Here is a 19,941-nt window from a genome sequence, read left to right on the forward strand (position 1 = left end):
GAATCCTGCGTTCATTTGAACGTCACCAAAGAATTGCGAAATTTCCGACAGCACCAGAAGGCACCATGTAAGGCGCGCTCCCCTGAGTGCTCCTCAGATCAGATCTGTCAGTTGGATATTAGTACTCAGAGAGCTCCGATTAACGGGTCACTGAACGCATCCGGACGCTGTCCAACTAGAATCGAGACGTTCAGTTAGTCCGTTACCACTTTACCGGACACATCATTATCTTTTCTTTTTATTTTAAATAATGCAACCCGCCGTTATAACTTGTTGTAGTTTAAAAAGCGGTTCAGTCCGCCAGGATGCACGGGCTAATTAGCTACCGTTAGCTGCGCGAGCCAAGGCCTGTTGAAGGAGGATAAAACACGCGTCATAGTTCTGGGGTATTGCGCATGCGCAGTAGAATCTGCTCTGCGTTTCGCAGCTTGACTTAAACATACCCGTTACCCAGCCTCCTTCTTTAGGCCGTGCTGGGAGCTAGCTACCGTTAGCCGGAGGAGCTAGTTTGGTCCAGTGTTTGGTGCTGGAAGTAGCGGAGTCTGTGTTGCTTCTTCCAGCCGTGTGTTGTGGTGAGAACACCGGGGTAAATATGGAGAAAAGTAGCCGTTTAGTAGAGCTGTACCACTATCTACAAGACCCGCATCTTGTTGCCCGTTTTCAGCGCTTTTGTGGTGTTCACGGGACGTTTACCAGAACCAGCAGCAGCAAGGACGCAGACCGGACTCACTCACACAACAACGGGGCTCAGCATCCTCACCTCACCGGGGAGAATGAGAGCGAGAACATCGGAGCTGGAGAAGGAGAGAAAACAGTTCGGAAGAGGGGTACCGAGTCCAAACACAGAGGAGAGGAGAGTGAAAACCCTTCGCAGAACGGAGCGCTTGTGTCCGCAGCGACCGCCGGAGGAGAGACGTTCGGAACCGGGAGGAACAGTAAGAACCGGCCGGACTCAGACCCGGGTCTCCCACAGAGCAGCACCGTGAAACCCCTCCGCAAGAACTCTCTAACGGGCGACGCCGGGCAGGAGTTCCTCATCCAGAACCGCTTCCTCTACTACATGTTCACCTTCGGAACCGAGCTGGGCAACGAGCTCTTCTACATCACCTTCTTCCCGTTCATCATGTGGAACATAGACGCCTTCGTGAGCAGGAGGCTGATCATGGTCTGGGTCTGGGTCATGTATATGGGGCAGTGCACCAAGGACGTGATCGGCTGGTCCCGACCCGCTTCACCACCGGTGGTCAAAGTGGAGATGTTCTACAACTCTGAGTACAGCATGCCGTCCACACACGCCATGTCCGGCACCGCCATCCCATTCTCCCTGTTCTTCATGACCTACGGCCGCTGGGACGTAAGTTACAGCAATGTACATCTACTTTAAAGGTCCCACATCGGGCTCATTTTCAGGTTCATACTTGTATTTTGTGTTTCTACCAGAACATGTTTACATGCTGTAATGTTCTAAAAACCCTTTATTTTCCTCATACTGTCTGTCTAAATATACCTGTATTCACCCTCTGTCTGAAACGCTCCGTTTTAGTGCATTTTGACAGAATTGCAACAGAATTGCGTTGCTAGGAAACAGCTTGGGTCCATGTGTACTTCCTGTCAGGTGATGACATTCACATACACTGCAACCGGAAATAAACTGGGACACATTTAGAATGTTTACGTTTAAAATTGTGTCAAGGGTCTAAATATTGTATATTTGTGACATCACGAACGGGCAGAAATCCTGACAGCTTGTTTCAAATGCAGAGTTTCTGAATACTGGCTTTGTGTATTTCCTTGTGGATTGAGTGTTTCGATACTTTCACAGGAAGTAAACATGGACCCAAGCTGTTGTCTAGCAACGCAATTCTGTTACAATTTAGTCACAGTTCCGTTGAAATGCACTAAAACGGAGCGTTTCAGACAGAGGGTAAATACAGGTATATTCAGGCAGACAGTATGATGAAAATAAAGTGTTTTTTTAACATTACAGCATGTAAACATGTTCTAGTAGAAACACAAAATACAAGTATGATCCTGAAAATTAACATAATATGGGACCATTAACATGCTGTTAATGTGTTAAAAGGCAGAGAAGAGGAAGTTTGCAGGAGCTACTTCCTCCTGATTTCCACAGAAGAAACTGAGAAAGTTCCTGTTGTTGTGTTTCACAACATTTCACTTTAATTGCACATTCAGAAACACCAGGAACACATTTCAAGGTTCTTTATTTATTAGTCAGTTCCTGCAAAGCAAGCATTGACAATAAAAATCTTTGATGTCAGGTTCCTTCAATAACACTCATAAAATATATATATATATATATTCTCCAAGGTGGTCTCTAGCTCTCCCATCAGCTCCGTTCTCTTTATCCATCCATGGTCAGCTCCATCGGGGCCATTTGAATGCATTTAACATAAATGTTAGTATATGGGTGCGCTACAGTTCTAGCGTCGGCCCATTTGACCACGGAGACGAGAGCGACGGCCGGCTCGACCGCCACGTTACCGCGATACGATAACATTTCCTGTCCGTGACAGAGTTAGCATGCAGCTTAAGCCGTGATGTCTAGCTCTGCTTTTCCTGTCAATATGTGAAACCCAAAGTGTTTCCATACTTTACTGGATGTGTGACTTGGTGTCCATATTTCCCACAGTGTAAGATGGAAATTGTCTTGCCTCACTGCCCTTGTCAAGGACACAGTGAAACTGGCTTATTTAGGCTCAAACCTGTGATCTACTAGTATACATGGCCCATGGTATCATCCCCCCTTCGTCTATTCTATAACAACAATAGATAACATCTGCCAAGTGGCAACTCTTGATACAGGATCACTGAGACTTTGCCCTCTGAAGCTGCGTCATTAACAATTGATGTGCGGTCGGCCCGGTGGATACAGTGACAGACGCCAGCAGCGGCTGTTCAGCTGTACGAGCACCTTGTTGACTCTTTACTGTTTGTACTACAGTGAAATCAAGCTCTTTGTGGGTAAAACAAGGCTAAAAGTCTACAGTCCTACAACCAAAGGAAGAGTCCCGTGATGATATAATGATCATTACACAGCAGGAAAGAAAGTTTTTAGATGGATAACAAATGTAGAGGCCTGATCAACAGAAAATACAGCCACAATTTTAATGATAAAATCAATTGATTGGATCACATTTTATGCAAAAATGTCTATATATGTCATTTATATATTATAATAGAATCAGAATCAGCTTTATTGGCCAAGCATGTGTAAACATACAAGGAATTTACTCCGGTTTTTAGTTGCTCTCAATGTACTTACACAAAAATAGACATAGACAGCTAAAAACGAGGACAACAGAGCTGAACGAGGTAAAACATGAACTTTGACTACTATGTACAGATATAAATATATCTAAAAAATGTAGGCTATAAGAATACAACAGCAACAACAATGGCATATATAGACAGTAATACAATCGTGCAATGATGCAGAATGCAAAGGGTGCTGGCATAAATATTGGATGATTCATTTAACAGATTGCTTTATATACATGAGGTAGGTGGATATGACAATATATACAACATATACACAGATTTATGTTTGATTATCTTTGGATTTTGTACTTTTGGTCAGACAAAACAAGCAATTTAAGTATGTCAATTGGTAATTGTGATGGAAATTTTTCACTATTTTCTGACATCTTATAGGGCAAAAAAGATGATTAATATACAGCGAAAATAGGCAGCAGATTCATTGATTTATGAAAATATTTTGTCCGCCTGCGTTGTGCTTTGACTCAGCCGTATGTTGTGCTAAATGCTAACACCTGTTGGATGTTAACATGGTGACATTTGGCATTTAAAATTCTGCAAATTAGCATGTTAACAGCTCAATCATTTATGCTAATTGAGCATGCTAACACATGTGGCTACAAATTCAAACAAACTTTCACCACTTCCTCAACTTTGGCCAAGTTCGGAAGGGTCCCAGACGGTTGTAATAACATGCATGCAGGCGTTTTAGTTTTAACAGCCTGTTCTCTGCTGTTCTACTCCTCATCTCCTCCTATTCACTCAGGAGGAACAGCACTCTATTGTGTCCAGTCTGTAAAAGCCAACAGAAAGTCTGTGTTAGTCCACTTCCATTGTCTCACTGTGCATCCACACTGAGAGGAACGTGATCAACGAACTGCAGGAAGTCCATTTGATTCTCATAGAACTGATAGATGAGGAAAATTCAGCCACTGTGTGGAAGCTTATCCTGCTCCTCAGACTTTATGGCACATTTCTGGAACAATATGTTGATTTTATCGTTAAGGCAGAACATTTGTATTTTTGTTTGAGTCATTTTTCTAGCAAAAAAATATACCAAACATTTGCTGGTTTCAGCCACAACAATATGAATATTTGCTGCTTTTTATCTGTAAATTTAATATCTTTGGGGTTGATGGACAAAATAAACAAGTTGAAGACGTCATCTTGGGCTCTGGGAAATTGCGACGAGCACTTTTATGACATTTTATAGACGAAACAATTAATTGTAACGATAAATTTTGCCCCTGTTGTTCTCATGCGCCGTTCCTAGCTATACTTACGAAAAATAATTAACTGTAATTTGTATATATCCCACAAAATCAATATGCATTTAATCCATATAATCATGAACACCGCGCAGGAACAAAGAACGTATATTGCCAAGAGTTGAAAGTCAGTTGTTCAACACCCAGCAGCAGAGCTACGCTTCCGCCATTTTGGACTGAAAGCGACTACCAGACGCCAGTAAAACGTCCGCCTAAAAAGTGCCGTACAAAAGTAAAACAATATTATTTCTATTCTATTATCATATTCTACTGAAATGGCTTGTGATGAACAATAAAATATTATAAATATATTAAGGGTTTTCAGTCCAAAATGGCGGCAGTGGTACACTGTACACTTTGGTAGGGAGGAGGTCGGGATGGATGGGTGGGTAAAAAAAAAAACACCTGACTTTCGCCCAGGAGAACGCCGTTCGTATCCCGTGTGAAACCAGAAGTCAACGTTGACTTTCGTGGTTACGCGAGTTACGCAACTTCTGGAGTTATTTTAACCCAAAACACAAACTTTTATTTTGAAAAGACTGTATGCATGTGACGAGTGTGACATGTGGATATTCGTAGGGAAATTCCCGAAAAATTAGAAATAACTTTTCGTAAGATATCATACGATACGTTGTATGAGGATACGTTGTATGAGAATACGTTGTATGAGGATACGTTGTATGAGGGTACGTTGTATGAGGATACGTTGTATGAGGATACATTGTTGTTGTACTTAAAATGTGCACAGTTGTACAACGCTTCCAGCAAAGAAAGGAACATGTTCCTTGCTGATTTGACGACTCCTCTGCAACAATTATCTGCACTTGTAGGCCAGAGACACTGCACTGATTACCACTTCTTGTTAAGTAAAATTCCCATAATGCCTTGTCATCTTCTCCAATTGTTGCTTCATGTTCAACAGTCATTATTTTGGTGTGGGTGTGGGGAAAAAAGCCCAGAGTTTTGAAAAGAAAACTGCGTGGGATCCCTGTATTGTCTTGCTTGAATCACGGCGGGCGAGAGCAGAGCAGGGGTGAGATTGATTTACGACTCTGTGCCTCCCCGTCTGTCTGCCAGAGCAGGAGATAAGAGAGCCGACCCCTGACCTCCGAGTGTGGGGCTTCAAGATAAGACTGATTTAGTGTCTGTAGCTCTCACATTTCTCCTCACGGGTCTTTCTCCACTCGTCAACCTCAGTTTGGAAACACACGAGGAGTCGTATGACATTTCAGAAAAGCTCTCAAATTTGACAGGTCTTTGTTAAACACTGAACAAAACAATCTCTATTCTTAAAATACAAACTGCTGACCCAGGAACACCAGATAAGACTGTCTGTCTCACCTTTTGAACCTGATGCTCTCACGTTTATTTTGGCCTCACATGTCATTGTTCAGGCTCTTCTCATTTACTGTTCTTACGCAGATCTATGAAAAGTACTTCACTGTAATTCACCGCTCTACCTTGCAGTCAGACAGCCCTTTCTGACAGGGAACTGAAGCTGTTGTACCCATCTATGCTCTCGCCATAGCTACCAGACTCCATTGGGGGAAAAAAAGTAATTTTACCTCGCAGGACACAGAGTTTCTGGTCTACTGCAGCCTTGATTGGTTAGTTCGGATTCACCAAAGTCACACAATAGCACAAACAAACTAACCGATCGAGGAAGCGGTAGACCAGCAACTCCCATGTTCTGCGAGGTAAAATTAAATTTTTTTTCAATGGAGTCTGGTTGCTTTGGCGAGAGCATCGATAACGGCTTCAGTTCCCCGTCGGAAATCTAGACTGTATGGTTGTCTCACGGCAAGATAAACTGTCGAAAATATTCTAAACATAGCGTACCCTTAAACTGATATAGATTTTGATGTCAAGAAAATAAAATAAAATATTCCAACAGAGATAGTTTTTATTTCTTCTTTAAACATTTTTCACCATATTTCCAAAACATTTTTTTCTTGCATAATACAAAAATAGCAGTTTAGAAGTATTTCTACAAAGTGTCAGGAATTGTAAAGGCGCCATATTCAATTCAAAAACTGAACTAATTAAGAGATTGACAGATAACTGTTAATTCTTCTGACCAGAGGAGGATGTCCTTCACGTCCCCTGCTGCTCGCCGTAGTCTCTCTGTTAGTTTTCCTGCTGTGTATCGCTGCCTCAGCTGACTTGTCTCAGCAAAGCAAGAATGTTTGGATTCAGATGGGCACAGGGAGACAGTCCTCCTCCCATCCCAGCGCCCTCCTCCAGCTCAGACATTAACTAGTGCCAGATGTCTCTCTCTATGGAAGATACTGGTAAGAGTTTAATAAGAGAGGGGACGAGGGACAGAAAACAGAAAAGAGCAGCTCAAGGAGGTGAGAGAAGTCAAAGGGAGGGAGGAAGTAGAGAAAAGATTAGATAGTAGATGAGAGGAGATAAGACAAGATGAGACTAGAGGGCAAGAGATGGAGAGAAGAGGAGATTAATACAGATAAGTGAGGGATAAAAGAGGAGAAAATAACCTTGAGAGGTGGAGGGAAAGTGATGGAGAGCAGATTAAACCAGATGAAAAGTTGGATGAAGTCTCATAATGTCGCCCAGTAGAGCCAGAGCAGAAAACATGATGGTAAACAGGCTTTGTGTGACACTTCCTCTCCCTTGAGCTGGAACATTAGGTGGGAACAGTGCAGTTTTTTCCTGCGACCATGAATGAGTTTAACTGTATAGCATTTCCTAACGCCCACCCTGACTTCTACATTGTGTTCTCATTCAAATTGCAGATGAATATCAACCTAAAATCATTTCTGTTTCCTTCAAAAGTAGAGATTATTATGACGTTTTTTTCTCCTGTTGACATTTTGAGCTGCAAATGTGTGAAGTTGGAGTCTCTAGTTACCAAATCAAACATATCGTAATAAAAAGTAATTAGGTCTTTTTCTGCGGTATTATCGACTTCCAACATAAGAAGGATGTTCACAACTTGTGCGTAGCCTCAAACCCAACGAGTTTACATCTTGGCAGCATTGAAAGTCAAACACAGCACACCCTGGGAGCTGTGTGGTTTGGTGTGTGCGTGTGTGTTCAGTTTACAGTATATGTCACGTGAGGGAGCGCAGATCTAACCCAACACTGAGGCTAACAGTCAATGAGCAGTGTGCAGAGAACCACAAGCCACACAAAAAAAACACCACGTCCATAAAACTTTGCACGAGGCGACCGCCGCGGTCACAGGCGCGAGGCCAGAGCGAGCGTGCAAACACGGCCGTGGGACCCGGGAACACATCCTCTGTTTGGACAGAGGACGCTGTTTGGACAACATCTCCGCTGATGGTATCCTCGCCCTGCCCCCATCCCTCCCCTCACACTCTCCAAACACAGCGTTGGTCTGAGCATGTCGGGCGGCTGCGTCAGATAATCCACTCACATAAAGACGCCTGTTTCTCAACCAGAACCTCCTTCCGCACTGACCTCATTTCTGAAAGAGGTCTCGGTTTATAATTGACACTTTGAAGTGAAGCCCGGTGGTTAGAGAGACACCTGTAGGAGAGTCTCCCAGGAGTCGGTCTGACTTAAACCAGACAGTCACATATTTGACGCAGCAGCTTGCGATCGACTGAGGGAGGGAGACCTTGAGTACGATTTTTCTGTTTGCAGACTAAATGGCTAAAATGTAAATAGGGCAGGTTGCCAGACTATCGCAGGGCTGACACATTGAGACAGTGAGACACGCTCACATCTACGGGCAATTTAGAGTCAACAATTAACCTGACCTGCATGTCTTTGGACTGTGGGAGGAAGTGAGTTCAGTTTAATTTGAACTGTACAAACGTAGTAGTTTTAAGCCCAACCATATACTTCTTTCCTAAACCTAACTAGGTGTTTTTCTTCCGTTGTTACATTTGTTATTTTATGCTGTTGTATTATTATTTGAACACAAACCATGATCTTTATGAGACTGATATGAAACGTATTTATGAAACGTAATTTTGGTTCAGAAACGTCAACATTCAACGTATCCATGGTTTGCAGAAACGTACAATGCCAACATTTTTTCTGGCGACTGGGTTGGATGTTGAGATATTTCAGTCCGGTGGACCGACATTGCCATCCTTAGAGCCACACCGCTAGCATAGCTACAAATTATTGTTGACACTAACTGCTTTTGCTTGAAATGGGTCAGAAGCTCAAAATATATATCTCAGTTTTCTTTCAAAAACAATATTCCACAGTGTGGAATATTGTCTTTGGGTTTACCACACAGCATAAATTTAAATTGTTTAACAAAACAAATTATTTGAGGACAGTCATAAAAAAAAAAACACTAGACACCAAAACTAAATATTACAGAGTTGAACAAGAGCAAAAAGGTGAATGCACCAAACTAGCACAAGTTTTGAAAACTTTTTGAACTGGGCAGAAAGTGTGGATAAATTATTTGACAGTAAAATATGTGAATCATTTTTATTTTATTTTCCATTAAGCAGCACAAGCTGTGAAATTAGAACATGATTGCAGGTAAATCTGAGCTGTGGTCAGTTTGTGTACTTCTCTAACGACCTCTTTGGCAGATAAGCAGCCATTATTTGGAGTAAAGGTTATCTCTGTGTTACAGAAATACATTAGTCCAATAATATTCAGCAGCAGCAGCAGCAGCAGCAGCAGCAGCAGCCAGCGCTGGCAGTAAAACAGCTTGCTATCTTTTTATCCATCAGGCTAATGCAGGTTGTAAAATGGCCCATGAACATCGTTGTTATGGCCGTCTATCAGTTTACAGTGTTAATTCAGGGACCTTGAAACACTGACTGCCGGGAGACATCCGACATTGTTGCAGCAACACTTAAACAAAGTAGATAACATGTTCACACTACAAGGAGAGCAGAGTTCATGAAGTACACGATGAGATTAGTCTCTGAGTGCTTTGGAAAAGCTAAATGTCATTTAAGAAATCACTGTTGGCGCCTTAGAACATGACAAAAAAAATATTTAATGGAGAAAATGTAAAGATGACGCCACAGGCTGGACAAAAATGAGATATTAGTGTTTATTGTTTCTCAGTTCCTCTTGTCTAAATATATGACACAATGATTTGGGTCTGCAACTAACAATTATTTTCATTGTCGACTAATCTGTCGATTATTTTCTCGATTAATCGATGAGTTGTTTGGTCTATAAAATGTCACAAAATGTCGATCAGTGTTTCCCAAAGCCCAAGATGACGTCCTCAAATCTCTTGTTTTGTCCACAACTCAAAGATGTTCAGTTTAATCAGAAAATATTCACATTTAAGAAGCTGGAATCAGAGAATTTAGACTTTTGTTTTCTTAAAAAATGACTCAAACCGATAAATCGATTATCAAAATAGCTGGCGATTAATTTAATAGTTCACAACTAATCGATTAATCGTTGCAGCTCTACAGTGATTATGGATGTATTTTCCACCTTCTGGTTACACTGTAAAATGTTTGTGTGAGATAGTGACACAGATACGTGTGATAAAGTCTTACATTTTAACCTTATTTGTAGGCAACATCTGTAAGTAGCATTAAACCAGTGCCTTATATTAGCCCTGTTTAATTAGCATCGACCCGATCACACAGCTCTGATGCAATGTTTCCCCCTGAAGGCTGGAGGTGTGGGAGGGAGTCCCAGTGATGGTTTGGGATTTGTCATGTAATTCTGGTCTGTCAGAGGAAATCTGAGCTGTCTCAACAACAATGAAGGGAACAAAAGGCTTTTAACAAGTGTGCAAACCTCAGCAGCTTTCATCCGTCGTCTCTTTCTCCCGGCTCCGCTGTCACTCATTTTCTTTTCTCTCTTTCTGGCTGCGTTCACACTGCAGACCTGCACGTCACTGCTCATATGCAGCTTTATTTTAGAGCTGTAACAATCAGCCAACTGACAGAACATCTTTATTGTCAAGCAACTGTTTTGATCATGTGATTAACGTCATAAGTTTTTCATTCTTAAATGCCAAATGTACCTTTTTGTTTGAGCCTCTCAATTGTTTTATGTGATAATAAACTGAATATCTTTGGGTTTTAGACTGTTGATCAGACAAAACATGTAATTTAAAAACATCCCCCTCAGCTGCGGGACATTGTGATGGGCATTTTCCCTGTTCTCTGATATTTTACTGACAAAATGATAATTTGATTAATCAAGGAAATTAGTTAGAGCCTTAAGGCCTTTACACACCGGTTAATTCGCACTTCAATATATTTTTTCCAAATGTTTTTCCCATGAATACTTTCACACAGAACGCAAATATTACGCGTTGAAAAACCGACATACTTTTTTCCGTAACAAGGTAGATTTTCTGAGCTTTCGCACCGCGAATAAAGATATCAACCAATCACTTTGTTCAAAACCGATTGAATTATGCCTATATTTATGAAACAACAACACAGAGGCTCCGTAGTCTGAACCAAAACGGAAAACTTTATTACTCTTTACAACCTTGACAAATGGCAGCGCAGACCAGATCCACTCGTTCCGTTCTTACCTTTTATAATAAAAGCCCTGGATGTATAATATTTGCAGGCGAGTATTTCGCATTTTCATGTTGTTTATTCGTCACGCCCCGGTGTTTAAAGACCTTTTTGTTGAATACTCAAGTCTGTTCTGAAGTCTGTTATTTCTTTATAACAGAGCGTTGTTATGGGCGCAGGTCTGATGTCGGACTCTGGCAAACTATTTTTGTGTCATATTATTGATTTCTTAAGTAAGTAGCTGTGTCATAAGCAGGATAATGTACAGCTAGCGGGTCCATGTTGTGATATAAACCCCTTCAGGGCGATGCAAGACATGCCGCATAGCCCTGTCAGGGTTTATTTCACAACAATGACCGGCTCGCTGTACATTATCCCTTACTTAGTGTGGACCAGGGACTTTGGGATGTCAGGTTGTTAAGTGTACTAAAGGATCTCCAAACTGCCCTTGTATGAAACACATGTGGGTGGCACTGAATACGTTTTGATTTTGTTCAGTTTGTGAGTTTTGGTTCTCTCTGGTTTTCTCTGTTCATCATGCTGACGTTGCCCAGACGAGCCGCAGACGGTCGAATGACATAAAATTGACTGCTGAGTTGAGTTCTCACATCACATGCAGGTCTCATGGCTCTGGATCTGATTTTAATCCATGTATTCATGTGACCCAGATCCAAACTGAGGAACTGTGAGTCAGTGCAGCTTTTTGCAGTTTTACACTGATTAGAAGAAACTTGAAATATCTGAGTCACATGAGGGAAAACAACCTGACTTTAGACACTTTACGCTGCAGTGTGAACCCTCTTCCCCTCCCGCTCCTCCCCGCTACAGGATGACGAGTACATCTAATAAAGAAACAGCAGAATTGCTGAAATATTTATGATGTCCGCTGCACATCGTGTCCACTACATCACTGCGACGTGTTATCGGTGCTTGTTACAATCTGCACACTGAACAAAGACTCTAGCACACACAATCATTTTATTATCACTGTAATCAGCAGGTCAAATCAATAAACATGCAGGAAGTTGACAGATCAGCTTTGATGTACAGACTCATTAACAAATAAAGGTATGAATTACATAGCATGGAGTCACTGGGTGCAGAACAAAGACAAAGCAGAGTAGACATGCACCTAACTGTATATTAAAAACTAGGGCTGTCAATCGATTAAAATATTCAATCACGATTAATCACATGATTGTCCATGATTAATCGCAATCTAATCGCACATTTTTTACCTGTTCAAAATGAACCTTAAAGGGAGATTTGTCAAGTATTTAATACTCTTATCAACATGGGAGTGGACAAATATGCTGCTTTATGCAAACTGTATGTATATATTTATTATTGGAAATCAATTAACAACACAAAACAGAAGAGCTGTGGATTAAATCAAAGAGGATATTATTCATTAAAAGTCATTGTCATGTGCCTAATTAGTTTAACCTCCATGTTGTGTGTTGTTGTTGTTAAAAAGTGTCTCCTTTCACCTCCACAGTACCCGTTCTCACTGGGCTTCAGCTTGGCTCTCTGCTGGTGTCTGCTGGTCTGTGTCAGCCGAATCTACATGGGAATGCACTCGGTCCTGGTACGTCCACAAACACACACACACACACACACACACACACAGATGGTGTCGGCCTCGCCACCTGCAGTGCCAGTTTTGTCGTCATTCTGTCCGTCTGAACACGATAGCTGACACGTTGGAAACGGTATCCGACCAGCGGTCACGTCAGCTCCAGAGCTGAGCTGGCGTCAGGCTCTGATGTCAGCAACACAATCACCTGTGTAACTGTAGAAGTAACGACACCCAGAAAAACCACACGTACTTACAACACACGTCTGAAATAACTGGAAATGTGAATTTGGTCAATTTTTCAGGCTAGTTTAACAGTTTCATACAAAAAGGTGTGGAAGACTTTACTGTAATAATCAACACTTAACTGTGCATTTTCTGTTGCCTCAGATCAGCACGACTTTGCTCGCTAATGTAGATAGATAGATAGATAGATAGATAGATGGATAGATGGATAGATGGATAGATAGATAAATGCTGCAACTAATGATTACTTTCATTGTCGATTAATCTGTTGATTATTTTCTTGATTAATCGGTTAGTTGTTTGGTCTCTAAAATGGTGAGAAATGTCGATCAGTGTTTCCCAAAGCCCAAGATGACGTCTTCAAATTACTTGTTTTGCTTCAGCTTTTTATAAATGAGTAGCAGACATCTGGCCAGGTGTCTGCTACTCATTTACACCCAGCAGGGATTGTTGTTATTGGAGGAAATGTTCTACTGTATCCCAGAGGTCAGTCCAGTGTTTAGCATTTAGCGTTTTGGAACTTAATCTTCTCTTTCTTTTGGGATTTGAGCAGAGCTTCTCCAGCTCTACTACCTTTTACCACACACAGCTAATCTGGACTATGCATCCTGGCCCCAACGTGCTCGGGCCTGTATCTATCTCTGCTCAGTCACTGCAGATACGTATAAGCGGTTAAGACATCTCTCAATTCTTACTGGAAAAGCACTGAGGAATATCCCGACCCATGCCTGCAAAAACTTGCTCCTGCAACTTTTTATCTGCTGCTCTCACGTAACTAGTAGATTGTAGTTTTTGCCGACAGCAGGGATTTGGCTGGATGAGATCACTGCTGTATGTCATGGAAAACATCATGTTACACCCCTGAATGGGTGTGTTTACTCCTGATGCCCTACAGCATTACATATCTCTCAAAGTCTGGGTGGCAACCCACCCATGGGTTATAACAGACTCTGAAAGGGTTGTCAAGAGGTCACCAATAACAAAAAAGCAGCATATAAAGTGAAAATCATTGTTCAGTATTGCGCTGATAAAGTCAATGAATAAAAGAAAAAGAAAAAACAAAGTTAAAGTCGAGAGAGCCGAGAGGTTAAAGACCCTGAATTCAGATTATATTATAAGTTCATAAGTGTTATTTTTGGGACCAAAAATCTTCTGGCAGATAATTCAAACAGTCACCACAGATGTGTGTGTGTGTGAGTGTGGGTTCTTCTGTCCACGCGTCGGTCTCGTTAACGTTGTTTGTGGTAATTTCATTCACTGGGAAATGATGTCAGTCCCGGGGTTGGGCTGTCTGTCGCCGTGGCAACATTCCCCATGGTCACAGCTGTGTTGAAGGGATTGATGGAAGGCAGACGTTACAGTACGCTCGTCGTCCTCCCAGACAAACATGCAGAAGGTAACGCCACATCAGAGACGTTCTTTAAGGGCCTTTTGTGGCTGCTTGCAGGTGGTGTCGCGGCCAATATATACTCACCAGATCATCTGCTCCATCTGTGACCATCCCAACAGAAATAATATTCCTGTTTTCTCCTCTGGCCTGACTTGAAAAGGTGTCATTAATCATTCATTAGTTAATTAGATTTACAGTTCAATGAGTAATTTATAGGACTCAGACCTGAGTCATCCTGCAGCTCGAGGCACGCCTCATCCGTCCTGGCGTTTAACCAGGGTTGGGAGGGTTACTTTAAAAATGTAATCCGATAAAATCACTAATTAGCTGTTAAAAAGTGTAACAAGTGACCTAATCCGAGTATCACAACATAAAAGTAATGTAATCCGATTATTTTCCGTTACATACCTCAATTACAAATATGCACATAAAGACTAGAGAAAAGAAAAATGCAGAAATTTGGCCATTATTTTATATGTAAAGCAGAAAAAAGGAACAACATCACAGTGCAGTGCAAGTTAAAATGCTGTCATCATCCAAGGACTCCAATCATTGACACATTATTTAACTTAGAGCAGCAAATTTCTAGGGCTTTACCGTGTGTTATTGTGGTTATATAAATGTAATTTTGGTGCGATTTTTGTTGACGTTCTGCATCAGAGGATATAACACGGTCCAAACACTAAAAATAGATCAGTCGAGTGCATTGTTTGTCTGTTAACCACCTGTTTCCTTCCTACAAATTAGACTTTTACTATTTCTTCCTGTTACAGTTTGTACTCTGCATGTCCTTCTCTTCTTCCTCTCCCTCAGCCCATTCCTCCTCCTCGTTTTCCCACATGCCATGCAAAGCATGAATGTGACCACTCGTGGTTCTGTCTGGATAAAATCATCCGTCTGTAACGCAGAAACTCCTGCTGCTCTTCGTCATGGTCATTTGTTTTTACATTTCAGCCCAGGCTTGTGTTTTCAATCAGTGTTACTTTCCATCAGTAACTAGTGATGTCAGTTTATCTGTAAGATCTTTATAATCCCTTAAACTCTGGTCTTCCCTAAAAGTTCCCCTTAAGTATTCAGTAAACTCAAAGAAACCATATTTTTCCACATGCACGTATAATCTGCATCTGCTTCTTAATCCAGACTATGTCATACTTCTACAGTAATGGGTGAAATATTCAAACCAAAGATGCTATTTATTATGCCATTATCATTACATCAGCTCGGAAAAATCCTTGTAATTCAGATATATTTGAGATCTTTGACTAGACTTAAAAGTTTATATATAACAGTGAGTTACATCATCTGGGCTTAAACTTTGAACTTTAGGCTTTTTGTTTCTTTATTTCACAGATGACAAATTAAAACGATTCTCAGGCAAGTTCTGTAGTTATACGTAGCGTCTTTTCATTGTGATTTCTATGCACATTTATGGATGTTTATTTTGCAATTCATCTGAGATAATGACATCCTTGTGAAAGTGTAAGTAACACGGAATATTAATATATGTGCAGCATATATCACCACTGCATAAATCACCACTGACAGCAGCTTAATGTTTTCTAGATTTGTTTAAACAATGATCTCAGAAACACAACATTTGGGTCGAGACCTCAGAACTGAAGTAATATGAGACGGATCAGATCTGTAGGTCGACGTGCACAGAGTTCGTTTCCAGCTGATAACACAGTCTGAAGTCTGTTCTGGAGGCTCCGCGGTCGGCCCACATGGGGGACTGTTGTTGTTTCAGGGAGTGGAGCTCCGACACATGGCGAGCCATTAGCGGTCTGCTCTGCCAGGCCTGCCAAGCGCTTAATGTGTTCTGGAAATCATCCTGCCCGATGAAACTACTTCCTCCTGCTTTGTTCTGCAGGAAGAACTCGGAGACAAAAATAAGCTGATCTGCTACTGATGATGTTGTTGACATCTGGACACGTTTCACCAGACTTCTCACTGAGCACTTTCACTCACATTCATCCTCCATTTAAAGGCTCAATTTAAAGTGTAAATGAGACGTATATTTTAACCCTTCTGTGTTTGTTTGGTGAGTTCCTCGTAATCCAACTCCAAGGGTCTAAAGTTGTGTTCACATAGAAAGCAATTTGTGCATTTCGTGTTTATTCATCATCCTAAAGTACCGACTTTACAGATGCTAGCTGTAAACTAGCTAGCAACGTCCAGTTCAGCCTCTTTCTGATCTCAAAAGTCACAGGAAACTCTTTATTTAACTTTTAAGCCTTTATCTGCCGATGTCATCATGCATCCCTAATAGATAATCATTGCAATTATTTTTTAGCCAAAAATTCACAAGTTTCAGCTTCTCAAATGTGCTGAGTTTTCTATGATAAGCAACTGAATATGTTTGGACTTTTTCACAAATTTTCTGACATCTTATAGGCCAAATTATTAACATATATCAATAATGTAAATAACCATTAGCTGATTTGACTTGACAGCATGTTTGAGGAAGAAGACCGTTCACTTGCCGTCCACAAATTGAGCTTATACAATCATTTAATGGATGCTGACAACAGGATCCATTAAGTCATTAAAGGTTCCACATGAACCGCAGGCAGGAGTCACGTATAGAGGGATATTAGTAGCTCTGTTTCCACCCACGCTGATCATAAATACACTCATTTATTCTCATTGTAAAGCACTTTAAGTTAAAAGCATCTACAACGTGCTGTTTCTTCAGGGCTCCGTGCCGCCCGCTCGTCCTCTTTCTGGACATTTTTAGATCAGTCGGCTCAGATTGTTCCAGAGCTCCCTCTAGTTGTGTCAGTGGAGGAGAAAATTACAGGCAGCTGAACGCTTTCACTCACTGTCATTAAGAAAGAGAGAGAGGCCTGATAAAAGTCTGCAGCGGCAGCAGCGAAGTGATAAATCACAGTGAACCCTGTGAGGGGTTTCCTGCTGGTTATCTCGCTGCTGCGAAACCTTTTAGAAGGTCAGACAGTAAAACGCGTCCTTGTACTGTGAGTCAGTCTGCCGGGACACGAGTTCCTGCTGAGCAGTGTGCCAGCGTGTGACTGCGGCTCTGGCGCTCACCGTTCAGCACGGGTTAATGACTGACTGACTGTGAGATCAGGGCTTATGTGCACCGCAACGTGTATTTAAGCAGACAGATAGATATTTAAACTGTAACAGGACCTTGATTTCCGTCCAAGTGGGCTAACCTGCCAGGCAGCAGCAGCAGCAGCAGCAGCAGCAGCAGCAGCAGCAGCAGCAGCAGCAGCAGCAGCAGCAGCAGCAGCAGTAGCAGCCGGTGGATGCAGAGTGGTGTAAATTTACAGTAAACCCTCATTGATTTCTCATCCTGGGAAAGTAGACACTGTTTAGACACAGCAAAGTAAATACTGAGCACACCTGAGTCAGCCTGAAGAGGGACTATTACATGTTACCCTCCACCCATTGTAAGCACACATAGTCTTTGCTGCACACATACAGTACACACTTTGAAAAAATCCAGTTTCCCCAGAAGAAGTTCTACCCTTACAAATACATTAACCAGGTTTCTCATTTACATGATATTCATGTAGGTAAATACAGGGACAGGCATGCAAACCAACAAGACACACTAGGGATGCAATCCAATCTGACTGTTCCCACACCGATACAGATCCGATACCAGCGCTCTTTTAGCAGTTTAAAATTTAAAATCTACAAACCTTTTTTCTTTGTGATTAAACATGAAACTCTATCCTAGAAAAAAGTGCAGAAAATGTCTAAATCTAGTTGTGGAACAAAAAACTATAGGGAGTCATATTTAGGTAACATTTAGCTAACTGAATGTTCAGGTTGAGATGGCAGCACTGAAGCGTTTAACTTATTTCAGGTTGTCTCTAAAAATAATCGAGATGCTGACAAAGAACAACGGGTTTGCTCTCTGAATCATCAGAAATGGTTCTTCGGTCAGCGCGGTGAGAGGTTAAATCCACACGTACAGTAAACGTTGGAGCAGGAAGCCAACTGTCAGTCTGCTGCTCGGGTCAATAAATAATCGACTGAGATGACCTTTGTGTTTGAGTCCAGAGATCACCGCCATGTTGAGCTCACTGATGTCCTGCTTCCTGTCCTCAACTTCCTTTATCCATCAGCAGGAAATAAATATCTACACAACAAAACGTCCAAGTTTATTATTCAGATGTAATATCTAGGAAAGGTTTAATACTTGTGTCTGATTGGCTGTTGATCACTTGAGAGTTGCTCCTAAAGGTTATTACCAGACTCGGTTGTTAGTATAACAAATAAATATGTCTTTCTTACTTTGACGTTGGCTCTTAAGATCGTTCCTAAGTGTAATTTGATAAATAATACGGACTCCGGAGTCATAACCTCTGTTTGTATGAGGACTGTTTATGCCGACCTTATACACCAAACAACTTTTCAAGCAATTTCACTGTCGCAGACATATTTCCAACGTTGGAATAAAATCACAAGAGTTTTGCTAGAGCTGCGGCGCGCTCCCGTGATCTCCATCGATAAAAGTCTTTTCAAAGTCTCCTAGTGTCTGGTCGGCAGTTGCACTCATATATTCTGCCCCTAAACATAACCCTGACCTCTGTGTGATAGAGTCTGGATAATGGCGTCCCTAACCTTCTGTTTCTCTGTTTGTTTTTCCTCCAGGACGTCATCGTCGGCGTCCTGTACAGCGTCCTCATCCTGCTCTTCTTCCTGCCGGCGTTGGACCTGATCGACGGCTTCAACCTGACGCACCGCTACGCCCCGCTCATCATCATCTCCTTCCACCTGGCCCTGGGCCTCTTCTCCTTCACCCTGGACACCTGGAGCACCTCGCGGGGCGACACTGCTCAGATCCTTGGCACGGGCGCCGGCGTGGCGCTGGCCTCCCACGTCAACCACCTCATAGGTCTGATACCCGACCCGCCGCTTGACCAGCTGCCCTTCACCATGCCCGCCCTCAGCGCCGGCCTGGTGGGCATGGCCCTGCTGCGGGTCCTCCTGGGCGTGCTGGTGCTGATGGCCACGCGGGCACTGATGAAGGCCCTCACCATCCCGCTGGTGTGCTGGGTGTTCGGTGTGCCCAGCACGGACGTGAGGAAGGCCAGGCAGCACATGGAGGTGGAGCTGCCGTACCGCTACATCGTCTACGGGGCGGTGGGCTTCAACGTGCTCTTCGGGGTCCCGTTACTCTTCAGCTACATTCAGCTCTCCTGATTGGATGTTCAGTCAGTCTTTGAAACAGTGAAGTGACCCTCTAAATGTTCACTTAATGCTGTTGTCAGACCAGATGTCTCATCCAGAACCCCTTTCTGTAGCCCTCTGGGTCAGGACTGAGGTGAATTAAAGCCTACAAGCTGACCTGGATGCTGACGTGTTATCAGTTTTTCCCCCATCGTTGGCTCAGGTTGGGTTCAGGATGTACTAGGAGCAGCCGGGAGCTATTCAGCTGTTCCTGTGGCGAGTGATATCTCTCTGTTCTGTTCTTTTAGATTTATTTAAAATCAAATCCGACGGCTCCTCCTGATCCCAGGACGCACTGAGCCAAACATCCACTCCTCCTCCTCCACCAGCTTAATTCATAGTAAACAGTGAGTGGCTTCTGAAGGACTGAAAACGCCACTGACGGCTACTGATAAACGACCTGTGTCTTATATTTACATTTTTATTAATGCCGTTATTATTATTAAGAGTTCAGACAAAGAACCATACAAGTATGTTTTTGGACGACTGATTTTTTTCCAGCATTTAAAGGCAACA

The 19,941-nt window shown here is 42.3% G+C and overlaps 1 protein-coding gene across 1 annotated transcript; it reads left to right on the plus strand.

Annotated features, from left to right (window-relative positions):
• Nucleotides 1–83: 83 nt before the first annotated feature.
• sgpp1b (sphingosine-1-phosphate phosphatase 1b) lies at nucleotides 84–19,542 on the plus strand. Its single transcript, XM_074661257.1, has 3 exons — nucleotides 84–1,354; nucleotides 12,507–12,596; nucleotides 18,847–19,542. Exons 1-3 carry the CDS (start codon nucleotides 593–595, stop codon nucleotides 19,396–19,398), a joined length of 1,404 nt encoding a protein of 467 aa, XP_074517358.1. The 5' UTR covers nucleotides 84–592; the 3' UTR covers nucleotides 19,399–19,542.
• Nucleotides 19,543–19,941: the final 399 nt, after the last annotated feature.

The sequence above is a fragment of the Sebastes fasciatus genome, chromosome 15, assembly GCF_043250625.1.
Source record: "Sebastes fasciatus isolate fSebFas1 chromosome 15, fSebFas1.pri, whole genome shotgun sequence".
In the NCBI taxonomy this organism is placed as follows: domain Eukaryota; kingdom Metazoa; phylum Chordata; class Actinopteri; order Perciformes; family Sebastidae; genus Sebastes; species Sebastes fasciatus.

What these genes read in the sequence shown, in the direction of transcription:
- sgpp1b (XM_074661257.1), top strand. Translation starts at nt 593, where the DNA reads ATGGAGAAAAGTAGCCGTTTAGTAGAGCTGTACCACTATCTACAAGAC. An exon ending in TGACCTACGGCCGCTGGGAC is followed by an intron (nt 1,355 to 12,506) that starts GTAAGTTACAGC and finishes TCACCTCCACAG; the next exon opens with TACCCGTTCTCACTGGGCTT. An exon ending in TGGGAATGCACTCGGTCCTG is followed by an intron (nt 12,597 to 18,846) that starts GTACGTCCACAA and finishes TTTTTCCTCCAG; the next exon opens with GACGTCATCGTCGGCGTCCT.